This window comes from Lagopus muta, chromosome 7 (genome assembly GCF_023343835.1).
Source record: "Lagopus muta isolate bLagMut1 chromosome 7, bLagMut1 primary, whole genome shotgun sequence".
In the NCBI taxonomy this organism is placed as follows: Eukaryota; Metazoa; Chordata; class Aves; order Galliformes; family Phasianidae; genus Lagopus; species Lagopus muta.
The window spans coordinates 34178143-34194128 of NC_064439.1; the positions used below are offsets into that span (position 1 = coordinate 34178143).

Below are 15986 nucleotides of genomic sequence, written 5' to 3' on the forward strand. Positions count from 1 at the left end.
AAAACTAACCTCCTTGCTATTTCCTTTTCAGCACTGGCCAAGGATACACTGCAATGCCGACAATCAGCTCTTACATAATGGAAGGACAATAAGAGCAATCAATTGATATGGGATTATTTGCCTCCAGTTTTGAGATGTTTGTAGGAAATTAACCTCAGAAGTAGATTTAAAAATCTGAAAGAAGAACTACTCTCAGCAAACAATGCAAACATTTTGACTTCAATATCTGTATGTGGAGTATAACACTACAATAGAAGAATTGATGCAAATAATCATGGTTCCATATGAACCAGAAAACTTGGGTCTCACTGCTTAAGGCCAGACCATCTCAGCAAGAAATAAGTTGTGTTTCTGACAGAACTCATCTTTTTTAAAAGGGTGAGTGTGCTGTAAATGGTGTGCCTCATGCAGTGTCAGCCATGCCAAAGAGAAATGCAAGACTAATTCCGTCAGCAGACTGTTCGAAATACTCTAGACTTACCTGTCGTCCTGACATCAACTGTTGCTTTGTCATAACGGGTCCCTTCAGGATATCACCAGTCCCTTTGTTCTGACTGTTGGAGCAGTAATGGTCATCTGCTATCGTGATTTGCTCATTTTCTTCAGCTTCCAGTTGGCTCTGGTTGAAACGCAGGGAACCCTTCAGAATATCTTTTATCTGTTGTTGAATGGGAGAGGAAAAACTGCAAGTTAGAACTCTGGGGGAATTCTGAATTTTTTAAAGCTCCATGCACAGTGCTTTCAAACACTATTTCCCCATAACCATCTCTTTGATGATAGGAAATAAGCCAGTCTTAATATCTATATAGGCTAAAGATGTAAAGATGTAAATATAATTGCAATGTTGTTGTTACAGAGTCTGGAAAACAAATCTAAAAAGAACGAAACTGCTGATGTTTCCACTTATAGTTAGCATGTCACATCATTCCTGGTAAAATGAATTTCCAGGGAGTAGAATATAGTAAAATCAGAGCTTCAGATGCTCATTAGCATTCTCATTTTATATATGTAGCATTTTTTCTTTAGGTTGAATGACACTCAAGTGGCAACTCAATAAAATAATGGAGACATAAATACGATTATTACACAGCATGCACATGTTGCACTAAGAAAAATGCTGAAGTTGGAACTGTGTTGCCTCAGCTCTTTTTCAAGGCCTCTCCAGAACAATTCAGGCAGCAGACACTGTGCAATTTATTTGAACTCCTTATAGCTCAGTTTTGCTTTCTAAATAAAAGTGCTCTGCAATGCTCAATGCATTAGTATTAGTAAAACAGCTATAACAGAAAATAAAACAGCAGTATACAAAGGCAATTAAAAAAGGGGAAAAAAGAGGATTAATAGTGCAGAGGGATACAAGAAGGTTAAGTTAAGCAATCATTATACCTGCTTCAAACCAGCCAAGGAAACCAGAATTTCATCTTCTTTTTCCAAGTGTTCTTGTAATATGACTTCCTGAATATTTCCTGCAACACCAAAACAAAAAAAAAGGTAAAGAGAGAACATTCCCTAAATAACCTCTAATGTGCTGCCAACTTACCACTGATTTACATCCTCATAATGAAACCTTGTGACCTGCAAACACAATTTCAGACAGACCTGGAGGCTGACAACCTTATTAGCTCTAGAAGTGGGGCCAGCAAAACACATCAGTGCTGCCAGGCTCCTGCTGGCTCCTGCACTTTTGCTAGACCTCTACTGCCCCAAGGTACTGAGGGCTCATTGCTTATGGGCTCTAGAATAAAACATTGGCCTCTGTGGCCAATGGAATTACTTCCATCTTTGAGCAGGAGGTCAGCAAGTTTCATTTAGATCCCGGCCACTGCAAACACTGGAATACTCTTTTTCTCTATAACACGACTCACCGCCTTTTCAGTCCCTTCCTTTAGATGAAAAACTCAGGGCTGAGCAAAATTTATGAGGCAGAAGGAGATGTGCAATACTGCCATTTCAGAAGACACCTGTCTTCTGTTTCTACAGTGGTCCTCCAAGGAGTATTTCAAGAAGCTGGTATATGGTGCATGCCATACACACCAGAGATGGAGCTGCAGTGGTTTTCCCTACACCAGGGAAGTTCTACACAATTCTGACTTGCAGTCCAAACCAGCCTCAAGAACTGTGCAAAATCTTTATCTACAGCAGGTCATTCCCCAGCCTCCTAACTGCTCCTTTCCTCCTCAAGCCTTAAACACCAGTCAATCTTAACAATCCATTTACAATGCGAGATAGTATCTTTCAATTGAAAATTAAAGGACACTCTTTTGTGCCACTGGTGCCTTACACACATAGAGCTAAGCCCAAATCCTTCAGTGATGTCCATCTGGGAACAAAGATTTGCTGCTCATAAATATCTGTAACCTAGGTGCTAAACAACTAGAGCTTTGTACCATTATGTAGACACATTTCATTTGTTTGTTGTTAAAACTGTCTTACAGGTTTAGGGCCCCAATCAGTGAAAGGCCAAAAAAAAGAACACTGACAAGGATAAATACGAAGACACTGACAACTTAGTGCGTGAGGTTTCATGTTAAAAACATTGTGCAATATGGCTTAAGTTTTGTGTTTACAGAAGGAACAGCGAAAGAATGAGATGTGGAGACTGGACTAGATAAGAATGTAAAGGTAGAAATGTGGATTTAAAATTCGCCTATAAATAATTTTGAAATTGTGTGAGGGCCAGAAATTAGTAGTAGGTATAAATGATGAACAGGAAGGACAATGAAGGGAAAGGATCCAAACCTAAACTATAAATGAACTTGTAGAGAAGCTATCTGTGAAGAAGGAGGAATAAAAGAGCTGTGGAAGGCAACAGCAGACGAGTTCTGAAAGGCAGTATGATCAAGGTCAAGAGCAATGATGGGGTAGTAGGATGACTCAGCCTTGCATAGAGCGCATCTGAACAACGAGATCCAAGTTTACACTATTTAGCACTTATTATTTATCATACAACAGGAGAAGATTCCGGCAGCAATGAAATCAAACAGTGCAATTGAACAAAGTCTGGCATGAATCTTACACCAGAAAGATTGCATTATCAAGGCTAGAAATAATGTGAAATTAGATCTTTCCTCAAATAGATAGCATTGTGAATTGAGAGAAAGGATAAAAAAACAACACTGCTTTCTCTTTTAATATCTCTTACACATACTTAGTCCTATCCTTCAACTTGGTAAATAAAATACGTAAATATTTACTTATAAAATCATACTTCAGATAGTGATTTTCCACTGTTTAATAAACAGTAACAATATTCTACTTTTAAAAGATTCAGATCTTTAAAAATCAGGAGTCCAAAGTCGAAGCTTTCATAGGCAGGAAAATAATACATAATCACAACCCGAATTCAACCATCTTTTCCATTTCTCAGCATTAGAAATAAAAATATATCTGTAGTGACTGATCCCGCACATAAATTACAAACATGCAATTAAGGTATGCATAATGACTAAGCAGATGCACGAGGAAAATAGTTCAAGACAGGCATCAAACCTGCTAAAGATAAACATGGGAGATCTAAAAACAATGGGGAAAATAAAGGAGTGAGAGTAAATGTTGACCTTCCTCATGATGTGGAAATTATCTATTATTATTTCTGTTCTTTACAGATGTTTATAAGTCAGCATTAAAAAAAAAAAATAAAAAATCTATAATTGCAGCCAAAATCAGTTTTTACTGTGAAGAAATGTATCGAGATTTTTAAGAATTTATGAATGGAATGATGAATGTCAGCAGTAAAAATCAATACAAATGTTCGTAATGTTCGTATAATTACATATTTACTTTAGAAAGATTAATACCACATTTTAGTATTAGCGTCAAAGAAAAAAAGATTGGGAGAAAAGGTTGAAAACACTTCAAAGTTGTCTAATAAAGAATTGTAGCATTTCAAACATTTTCCCTTGAATTTTCAAGTACAAGATGACATAAGTTTTGGATAAAGAGGGCCTATTACTATTATCATTATTATTATTATTACTATCATCATTTTTTAACCAGTTAAAAACATTAGAATATATTTTGGAAGAATGCCCATTGTGAATTTGTTGGAGCACAGTTCTGGACACTCTTCTACTTAGCACAGAAAAAAGTCCAAATGTGCAAATCTCTGTAATCAGCCACTTTTCCCCCTGGTAATCGTAGTGACATAAGATCATAAATCGGAATGTCCTTTTCTACTACAGTGAAAAAGAATGAAGGTTTCCCTGTGGAACTGGCAGTGAATTTTTCTTCTTCTGAATATGTCCTTGTACTGCACCCAGCTTCCTATTTAATACATTCATCCCTTTTGAATGCATAGCTTATTATTTACCAAATAAGTGCTAAGTATGGAGACCAAATTGATCAGAGCTCGCTCATTTTCCCTGGATAATCAGTAAAGGAGTATAATATAAAATCTTTAGAGGAAAGAAGCATAAAGGCAATGCGACTCTGCATGAATGAGTGCCTCTTCAGTCACGTTCTCCTCCCTTGCAATCCAGTTTGGTTGAAGCACTCTATGAGTGCCAGGAAGCATGACATTTGTTATGATATTGCTCTTCTCCTCAGAAGTCAGCAACATTACGCACTGTAATGGTGGTCCTCAATCAAGACTCATAAGCTAAGAAATGCTTTTTTATGTAATTCACGAGAATACATTTTGAAAACTTATTATCAAATCAGAAGATTCATTGCAGTTTGATAGATAATTGACCAGCTAATAACCACTTCCTTAGGGAGATTACACCTTGATATATATTAAAGACAATTGTAACTACAGAGGTATAATATGCAGATGATTGCATTTTTGTCCTTTTCTACAAAATATAGGAAAAGAGAGTATTCAGTGTTAAGGTGGCAAAAAGCTAGCTGAAACAACTGAAGAATTATGATGAAATAGTTTCCATTTCCTGCTCTTACATTTTACTCATCTTGTAAATAACTTCATATGAAAACTCACTGTAGAAGTACTTCTTTTGAGAAGCAAGATTTCCTCTCCCTAAATTCTAAAATTTAAACTGTATATACACTATAATTTGCTGTACCAAGTTGAAAGGAGGAAGATAATCCACATCAGCCCCTAGCAGTAAAATTAAAGAAGGCTTATGCTCTTTGATGACCGAACTGCTACATATTGCATGATGGTGAGTACAGTAACTGCTGAGCTCCTCATCCAGGGAAAGGGGCTGTTCAAAAGCTATTACATTTACAGACCAAATTTTCTCTTTGAAGGTGAAAAAGCTGGTATGTTTGGCCTAATTATTTTAGGTACTCATTAAGTAAACTAACATTCACTGAAAAATAAGTATGGCTTCAAAACAGATACTAGAAACCTACACAGAGCGGTGCTAAATGAGGACAGATAGTAGCACCGGTGGGAAAACTAGTCTGCTGAATGCATCTGTCTCAGCCATCTCATGGCTATTTGTGTGAAAGACAAATCTGCACCTCTTCATTTCCACCAGGGAGGTGGGAATTACACACGCCTATAGTCCAGCAGGATCAAGGCATAACCTGTACTTAACTTTCTACTGACACAGATCATGCGTAGGAGAAGACTACTAAGAAACTGGCAATGCGTAGGAGAAGACTGAATCTGGCAATGACCTTATTACCATCATTCTTAGGTTCTTTCCTTTCTCCTATTCCTTTGTCCTTTTGCAGTGCATTTCTCTCCAAATTTCCAGTTTAACCCCATCTCTTCCCAGGACCTTCTCAGGAAGGTGCCTTCTGCTGAGAGGAGCTAACTACAAAGAGCTGCAAACTACATTATGAATGATACCTTTTTATTAGTAGTACATGATTAGTGATTTGTGAACAACCAATTGTGCTAGAATAATGTTAAGCCTATGTTTTTCATCCTTGATTCAAAGTCTCAGTGCAAAAAGGCATTCTCATTGCAAATGTCATCAGCAGTAAGGGAAGAGATGTGTGCCACTTCAGCACTGTTATATTCCTAATGAAAAAACAAAAAACACTCAAATTCACACAGATATCAAAGCCTTCAAAGAAATCTTGTGTTCCAGTTCTTTTTTATCATTTTTGCAATGAAATATTTCCAAAATTTCCAACATTATACTAGTAATAGCAAGACATCTTTTTTCATTACCATTAGAAAGCTTTAAGGATGGACTGACATTTTGCTTCTGATAATAATTTTTTCTCTGTTTTTACTGCAAATACTTTATTTCTACTAGAAGAGTTATGGACTTCCGGGAGGAAAATTCGTTCCTTCAAATCTTGTTTAACGTATACATTGTTTTTATGCCAGTGCTAAGGTGTTCAATGACAACAGTGTATACACAGACACTCTGTGATTCCAAAGAGAACACAGAAAAAGCATAGATGTGTGCCTCCCATGACAGGTGTCAGAGCATGCTCTTGATATACAGAAATGATTTTTTTAATAAATTTTGGCCCTGATGGTGGTGAGACCGTGTACTATCCCACACTGCTTACATTCTTGATCACTGATTGTATTGAGACAAATGACATCTGCATGTCTCATATGCATCCTTCTTTACCTATGACTACAAATACCTACTAGGACCACTACCCTCTGAATTTTTTTGAGCAATGTTTTTTTCTGAAAGTTCAAGGTGATTTTTTTCTTCTCCTTCCTTCTGTGGAATGGTTGTCTTCCTATTGCTGTTTACATTCACTAGAAATAAAAAAAAACAACCATAGTGTGAAGTGACAAGCAAACGACAATTTGTTCTGCATAAGTGACAATCTTAATAGCCATAAGAAATTGCAGCCTATCCTAAGGGAAAACTGTACTATTTCATTTCCTCACAATCTAAATGATTTAAATTGCAATGGATTGCAAACAATACACTAAAAAATTGCTATGGTTGTGCAAAAGGCAGTTTTTGTAGATTACATAGAGATTTCTAAAATGCACAGTTGTCTACTCTTTGTATGGCTGAATTAATTAAAACTGCTTTTGATTTTACAAGCAGAATGATTTACTCAAATACCACTGTGGTAAATGCCACATGAAAACATGGATAGATTGAGAGTTTTGACAGCAAACATCCATAAAAGCCTAAAGTTCTATTTAAAACATACTTAAGGACATTTTCTATGATGCGTGTCATCAGTAAAGAAATATGTCAACCTGGAAGGAAAGCTAAAGCATCTAAACTAAAGACTTCTTTATTAAGAAGGAATACTCATTCTGATACAGGTGCTTTCCATTTTCAAGTAGCATAAATAGAGAAATTATGGATCTTAACAACTACAGGACCTTCTGTTCTCCTTATGGGTAGAGTCTGATACAGCACAGATACTAACTTGAACTATTTTGTTTTAGTTACTCATATGTATTTTTAAACTATTTTTTGGTGATTTTTTGAGACTTTTTTGTTTGCCTCATAGCTATTGCTTCATTTAAGAAATATCAGTCAGCTATTAAATCTAGTCTATGTTCACTGCAGACTGTTGTTTCTAAATCTTTACATTGGTGGCATTTCTGTAAAAGAAGACATTAGTGTTATATGTGCCATGAGAAGATGGGTGCTACTCCTAAAACCAGTGTTGTGCTCTTTAAGACTTTCTAGATATCCAAAGAGTATATATGGGTTTTGACTAAGATGACTACATGTTCTGTTGTATTGTTCCTTAGATGTTTGATCTCAGAAATGACTGAATTCTACAGTGAGTCCATTCAGTAGCATGATAGCTTCCTATGAAACTGTTTCATCTAGTAGAAGAGACTGCAATTTACATTAGCTTTGACTTAAAAAAAAGAAAGATCTTGTAAGCTCTGAGTCATATTTGTCTCACTTACTCAGAAGTCCTTGGGAGTACATTATTGACAGTAGTGCTGAATTTGTGCCCAGATTAAAACAGAAAAGCACATCAATCCCAGCTGTGAAGTGCAGTTACATTTCCATTAACAAAAATAATTAGAAACATGTTAAAGGAAAGCCATTTTCCTGTTTGCCTTATTTTTCCTCTGCCCTTTTGAATGTCTTGTATAGATTTGATAAATCTGCGCAAACTGACTTCCTGTCTGCTCTTTCTGTAAGTTTTGGTCCTGCTGCTGCTCTGTTCTGAATATAGGGACTTTTCCATGTGACCTGGTTCATTTATTATCTGCAGTCCTCTTCAGTGAAAACGGTTTCTAGCATCATTCAAGTAGCTTCTATGCTCTTCTCCTAACGATGACAAGTGTTCTCAACATGATGGACAACCATAAATGGCTAAACAAAACACAAAAAGTGAAGGAAATACATTATATATGTCCCTGCTCAGCTGCCCGATTAAATGAAATGTAGATGTTAAGGAAAATAACAAGCAAAACAGTGACAACAGTATGGTTCAGTTAAAAGAATACCAAAGATCTTTATGGAAATAACGGGTAAGTTAACAATTCAGTCATGCTGGAATTTAGTTCTATCAAGGTTTTAGTCCTCTAAAGCTGATATCACAGACAGATCAAAGCCTAAGAGATGCTGTGAAGGAAAGGGTGCACGGTCAATAGCAGTCAGCAGAAGGGAGATGCTCATCCTACAAAGTTAAAGAAACAACAAATGATGGAAAGAAATACCGTGACAGCAATTAGCTGAAACTTGCAAGGAAAGGTCTTAATGTAGGTAATTACGGAATATGTAAGCGTCATTATTTTAATCTTCCCATTTTTATCAGGACTGCTGAGATGAAAGGGTTTGTAGGTGCCTATCACAGCTGGACTTTCAGGATTAGCACAGTTGTTAACTGTATGTATTTGACCTTAAGAGTCACCTTCATGGGACAAAAAGGTGTTTTAATTTCATGGAACACTAAAAATTATACTTTTATTCTTCCTGGACACATACGTGTATCTGTATCTAGACATAAAAATAGAGTATGACCAGAAGGGAGAGCCTGAAAACAAATTTATATAACAAACATTTGTTTCACAGTAACTACTTCTGTATTGTTAAATAAATCCGTTAGTGCTCTTCATTTATTGGTATTTATTGGATATTTTATATCTTTATATTTAACCAAGAAGAAACCCACTTAGACTCAAAGGGCTGTGTTTGTTGCAGTCTTTTTAACTTACAGCATTTCTAAACACTCCGGGTTTATGAAGTGTGGATAGTTTTATTCATGTGCTGAGCATGAGGAAACTCACTTAATGAACTAATAATCTTAAAAAAAAAAAAAAAAAAAAAAAGATAAAATATTTCATTTCAACTCAAGGCACCAGAATAGTTTCCATTCCAATCTCATTCTATCCTTACAAAAATTTCAAAACCTTTCATCTTATCGCATGATAAAACAAGAATTGAGTATTATATTGTGTACATTTTACAAGTAGTGTACCAAGATCTATACTGAGTGATGTATCAGCCTCCAAATAATGATCAATTAAGTCAACTTTTTCCTCCTCTCCCTCCCCCACTGCAAGAGATCTTCATAATAAAACACATCACTGCAACAATGCCGCTGACTATTGTAAGAGGGGTGGATTAAGCCAACGTAATTAAGGTTTTAAAGGTGCTATTGCACACAATGACTGAAATTATACTAGCAACTATATCCTGTAAGTTTCTGTTCTGTATTTTTATTCTTCCTTTCGTGCTCACCATGTTTGCAATAATTGCAGTGAAAAGGTGGCTTTGAACTATGTTTAATGAGTCTTCTGAGTAATGTTAGTCTGGGAGATGTCAGGCAGTATAACTCTAAGTGAGTCTTACAGTTGCCAGCATTTCCTGATGCCTGTGGCAGGGACGTGTCCTGTTATCTTACCAAAGATGCTCTCTGTGAACAGTAAGCCACCTAGTTAAAAGGTAAAAGACTTACTTTATTTTATTTTATTTTATTTTATTTTATTTTATTTTATTTTATTTTATTTTATTTAACTGTGATGCCATAACTTCCAGGCATTTTGTAAGCAAGCAATTACCTACACTCTACATAAGAAAGCTTAGAGCAGGCATTGCTGTGGCACAATGCTGGTGATGTTTAGGAGGGGGGATGAACTTCCCTTTCTGCTTCCCTTTTATAAGCTGTGCTGGAGGAGCAGAGATGCACTGGAATACTATGAAGGACATAGGAACATATTACAGATAGCAGAAGTCAAATTAGAAAATGCATTCTCAGGATAACCCTGTACAGGGTCAGCCCAGTATGGAACAACTTTTTTCAGAGACCCATCTGAATGTCCTTCTAGCTCACTCATGTCCAATCCACAGCCTGTGGGCTGCATGTGGCCCAGCCCAGCCTGTCTTGTGGCCACCTCCTGCCCTACACCATCATGGTGGTGGCTCTTCCACACTGAGCAGCCCAATTTGGCCCATTGCTCACAACGACCATGTGTTGATGTATTGATGTGCAATAGGTACTGTTTGGACTGAAATCAAGACACATGGAGGGCACAGTGCAAGGCTAACTGCAGTTATTAATTGCATGCATTATCATACATTGGCTAAACACAGTTCTGTGAACAGTGAAAAATACGCACCTTGCTTTCTGCTTTGATAAAGAAATTTGAGAATAGGTTTCCAGATTGCAAAAAAAATCATGAATTTTTTGGTATATTTGCAACTCCATTTTCAGTTAACATAAACACAACAGCTGTGAATTTTGAAATGGAATGTGTAGAGTTGCAATCAGACAGTCAGGTAAAAAATATGACACGATCAAGTCCAATCTTACCAGAGAGAAATAACCCTCGCTTCACAATCACACCTTACATGATACTGCTTTTTGGCAGCACGTACATTTGTGAACAGCAGTTTTCAAGGGTGAAGTTCAAGAAGAGCAAAATGTAATTAAAATTGCCAACCTTGGGAGCTCACAAAGAATGGCAATCACTTCCATTGAACCAGCCCGATGTATCGGTTCCACAAAAAACTGGTAAGATATCCCACTAGTTTTATGGTTTTGTTGCTCTCTTTTGCTTATGTTTCAATTAAAAAAAAAAAAAAAAGTTTTGTTCCTTATATACTTTAACTATATTACATATACATTATGAGGGCTGCTCCGAAAGTAATGCTTCCTATTTTATTATGTGCTCTTGGTATCTGTTATAATTTCCATGGAAATAAATAGAAGGCATTACTTTTGGAGCAACCTATGCATATATGGCCCAAGACAATTCTTCTTCACTCAGTGTGGCCCAGGAAAGCCAAAAGGTTGGACTATTCTCTACCAGTAGTAGCGCCAGTAAGAAGATGAAGCTCATAAAAGCAGGCAGACATATTTATTCTGCATAAACATGGTTATATCTTCGTTGGGTACCTTTGCACATATTTCTAGGGCGCTGTGCAGAACCACGTGAACTTACTCTTTGCAGAGCTGATGTGAATATACAGGGCTTATTAGCAGAGGTCTGTGCTGTGAAAAAGTAGCTAAATTGCACCTGGACCCCAGCTCACTGTGGAAGCAACATGCCTGTATTTATCCAGTCCAGCCCTTAAGCAAAAGCAAGAGTGGAATGATCTTAGTTCCTACACTTTCACAACCTGATCAATTACCTATCAGAAAGGAATAGTTTCTATATAAAGATCCACACAGCTGAAAATTTTCTCTCATGAAAAGGACTTGCTGCACTTGCATTTTCACATTCTTGGAGGTCTGAAGCTGCATCTCTGCTGGAAACAAATATTAGGTACTTCAGTTTTAAGAGCAGTGATGACGGATTGGTTCCTGTCTCTTATAAACAGATGACATTTTAAAATTCATCACTTTTCTCTCTGGAGCAAAACTGTCCAACTCATAAACATCTTTCATAACCTCTCATGTTATTACAGGCCATTGGAGGGTTTATGCTTCTCCAGAATTTCTATTGACCTTTTGCTAAAAGTTTGTGCTTTAATCCTGGGTGGGTACTGACAAAAACCAAACCCTAAGGATACCAGAAAAGCAGATGGCACTATTGTTAACTGCAGTCATTTGAACTGCCACATAACAACACTGTGTGGTCTCAGGCCTGAGATGTAATGAAGCTTGGCTGTCTGAGAACCTCGGGACTGACTTCACCAACACTTCAAACTCAACTCATGTCAAATGTGAAGAGAGGAGCCCACCAGCAGATACTGTGGGACATCTGGAGTGATACTGGGGTGTCAATTTCTTACAGAAATGATTCATGATCTGCTCTAAGACATCAGACAGAGGTCACATTGAACAGGAGAAATATGACATCTGATAGCACCTGCTACCTCAATCCCTCTCTTCTGACAAGTTAAAGAAAAAGAAGAAGCAATTAAAATTATTCAAGAAATAAGTAACTTTATGTTAGGTTACAATACTGCAATATTTAACCAGTACATTACAGCTTTCTGAATCATTGAGCCCTGAGGAGTTTATGAGCACTACAGAAAAGTACCTCAGAAAAAAAAAAGCTGAAGAAAATTACTGTATTAGTGAAGGCACAGGGGGATATTACTCCTCGAAAAAGGCCAGTGTGTGTAAAAACGAAACATCAGAAAAAATATATCTGTGATAATGCTGAAGCAGTAATAGCTGTGGCAAATATATTCTTTCACTGTCAGCTGAGTACTATTCTGCATTTATATTACAAACAAAGCCGCAGGACAGGCTTACAAGATTGGATGCATTTTCATTTCATTAATGGAAAAATGGAACATACGGAATTCTTTCTTTTGAAAGCTATGACAAGCTGGTGGAAAAGGGTGGTAACAGAAGCAAAATCTGCCTTACTGTCTGTCAGTTCTACATACACAAATTTCAACAATTATCCTTGGAGGCATTAAAAGGCATTCCACCCCAGCAATGCTTCAGTGGTGAAGGGGGATGAAAATTAAAGCCCTTTCTGCTGCACAGCTCTAAGAAGGAGACAAAAACCACACAGTGACTTTCCTCTGTTTTCATGATCAAAAGCCTATTTCTAATTTCTACACATAGCAATCAGTAGTAATATTGCAGAATCAACATTCATTACCATGGTAACATCCCTTGATATTACAGCAGTTAATTATGTCGTTGCTGTGTGGTTCACCGTGTGTGTTATTTGCGGAAGTAGATAAACATTTAATAAAAGCATCTTTGAATACACGAACAAAATAAAAACTGCTTTTCTATCCCTTGTGGTCATTCCTCATGTTCTATAAAAAAAAAAAAAAAAAAAAAAAAAAAAAAAAAAAGCACTAATTAAAGGTATTTGCTGAAACCTATAGAAAGGCAAAGTTCTTGGTAAAAAGAAATCTGGTGACTTTATGAGGCAAAAAGTTCTGACTGAGATTTTAATTAAAAAAAAAAAAATTTCTAAAAAGATATCATATAAAGGTATAGTATATAATATAAAATAGTAATATAATTGTATTTCATGCACAGATGTAAATTGCTAGATGTAAATTACTAGAAAAACAGATAACTTCTGATTATCTCAATCATTTCTGAGCTATAACATGACATCTCTATCACATCATAACGTAACTGTCCTGATGGTATTCAGGATCCCCCCTGTAAGAGAAAGCACATCCTACAATTGTTTCATACTCTCAGTTCATAGTGCCAATTGAGTAGTTCTGTGCTGCACAGTGGATATACATCTCTATAAGCTGGAATTAACACTACATCGTTAAAAAGCAAGCTGCAAATACAATGCAGAAAAAAAGCTAATAATTGAGTAACAAAGTTTGCACAAACTATTTAGAACAGGATTTAAAAAGCAGAACTTAGACAGAACTTAGAAGGAACTTATTTTGGGTGACTCCTCAAGTTTTGCATATCCGTATGTTTTTATTAATAATTTAGCCAACTATTAAATGCATGACAGCAGAGTCTGCATTTCCTAGCAGGTAACAGAGTACATTGCAGAATAACCCGACTTATTCAGCTAAAAAGCCGAATGACAGCAAGTGAATTTCAACATAATCAAATACAAGGAACATAGATGTAAACATTTCCTGATTACACCTGGATGATAAAATCCTGTGATTAAAAAGCTGTGCGTCACAAAATTTTAACGATCATAGTGGATTATCACCTGAACCCGTCAAAGTGTACTAATGTCATGCTGCACTACACATGTCAAAAAAGAGGAATTATCACGTGGAAGTAAAGAAATGACCTTCCCTTTGTTAAATTACCACTTTGCTTTGCAGTTGCTAATATAGCATATCCTGACCTGATTAACCCACCAGAAAAAGCATATTGAAAGCCCTAAAAAATTCAAAGGAAGACAATAAAAATGTTCTGCTGTAAAAAGTAACCTATTTAAGAGAATCAAAAAGCGTCTCAGCTAGCAAAGACTGTTGAGAGATTTTGATCACTATGTGTATATAATTCATTGTTATCTGCTCTTGGGTCCTGAAATACAGTAATTTTCATCGGTAAGAGATACCTGAGGCAGTATTAGACTAGTTACAATAGCAGCCCTTACTAACCTTTCCTCTGACCTAGAAACGACCAGGTTTTTTCTGAGTTTTATTTTACTGTCATTTCTTGAAGCAATGAGTAATGGATGGACTCTGCAAACAATCCTTGGGGGTTGCTCGCTGGAACTATTGAGAATTTTCTTGATCAGCTTGCTGATGTGTGCTGCTCAGATCGCCTGACAGATTTTTGCACAGGTCATACTGGCAAGAGTCTTGGTGGTTTTATTCCTGGCTTCCCATGGATCATCTGCTAGCTAACCTGCAGACAGGTAAGCTCTTCAGTTTGCAACAGAAGCAGGAACTGGTAAGGTTGGTGGCATCTCGGACTCTCTTGTGTTCTATTTGTTGTAATTAACTGTTAATTGCTAAAGGATTTATGTGCATTTGTTTAACCCGTTGCCCAGATGCCCTTGCAGAAGGAATACACTACAGCAGAATAAAACAGCTGTGCTTAGAGGTTTACACTTGGCTTTTGAAGGCTGTGATTCCAAACTTTCAAATAACACAGTATTTATAGCTTTTCCTAGGATGGTAATAGTGGCTACTAAAATTATACGGACACACATAAAAGAAAATGAAAATGCAAGTACAACTTGGCTTTCACATCTTTTTGACCTGTAAATTTAGGTAATGTATATTTAGTTCTACCCACTGAAACACTCAATTTGAAATTATTTTGCTTCGACTGTGATGTTGCAGGATATAAACAAACTTTGAAATCATTGCACTTGTGCTCTGATTTCTTAATAATGGTGCTTTTTGCACATAACTAAATATAGTAACCTTTGGACTTTGGTTCAACACAGTTTAAAAATACTGCTTTTATCAAAGTCTAGCTAAGTATATTTAATACCTGAATCGACTGAAGCTTTTTGTTTATTTTTTTTTTTTTCTGATTAGTCTTGGCAATATATAAATCAAATTATAGAATGCAATATTTGTTGATTTTCTTCCCAAGGTAGCTTTCATTTTAACATATTTCCTCTGGTCTAAGCAAAACACTACAAAGTAGCCAGCCTACAGTAACACATTTTTACAAAATGAAATTGACCAGTGTACACTGTGCAGATGTTATATTTAAAGAAAGTATTCGGATTTTATACAACTATCACTACATGCACCAAGTATGATTCTGGGACTGCTGAACTGCAGACAAGCTCACAGAATGAGATGTGAGTTCTAGCACACCTCTAACAAACCACAAAATCTTTAGAACAAAGACTATCTGTGCTAAAATGACTAATTTTTTCTTAGCACTGTCAGCAGCTAATATACTCTCAAGTTTAATGGTATGACAGTACGATACCAAATCATAGAACCTCAGGGCTCAGGACAACCTCAGGAAAGGACCTCAAGAGATCATCGAGTCCAGCCCCACTACTTAAGCAGTTTCCCTTCACACAAGTAGGCATCCAGGTGTGTCTTGAATATCTCTAGAGATGGATACTCCACAGCCTGTCTGGGCAGCCTGTTCCAGTGCTTCATCACCCTTACCATAAAGAAGTTCTTTAGCATGTTAGTATGGAACCTCTTATGAAAATTTTACACCATTACTCTTTGAAAATTTTACACCATTACTTCTTGTCCCATCAGTACACACCACTGAGATGAGCCTGGCCTTATCCACTTGCAACACATCTTCCTTTACATATTTATAAACATTCATCAGAT

General features: G+C 36.6%; 1 protein-coding gene across 6 annotated transcripts in view; it reads right to left on the reverse strand.

Annotated features, from left to right (window-relative positions):
- The window catches only part of TBC1D5 (TBC1 domain family member 5), a 295713-nt gene that overhangs the window by 8808 nt on the left and 270919 nt on the right, over positions 1–15986 (reverse strand). For all 6 annotated transcript variants that reach the window (XM_048950415.1, XM_048950416.1, XM_048950417.1 and 3 more), the window contains 2 exons: positions 1387–1466; positions 482–658 (listed from right to left, as the gene is read on the reverse strand). In XM_048950415.1, the coding sequence (XP_048806372.1) occupies positions 482–658; positions 1387–1466 (257 nt within the window). The remainder of the gene's footprint in view (positions 1–481; positions 659–1386; positions 1467–15986) is intronic.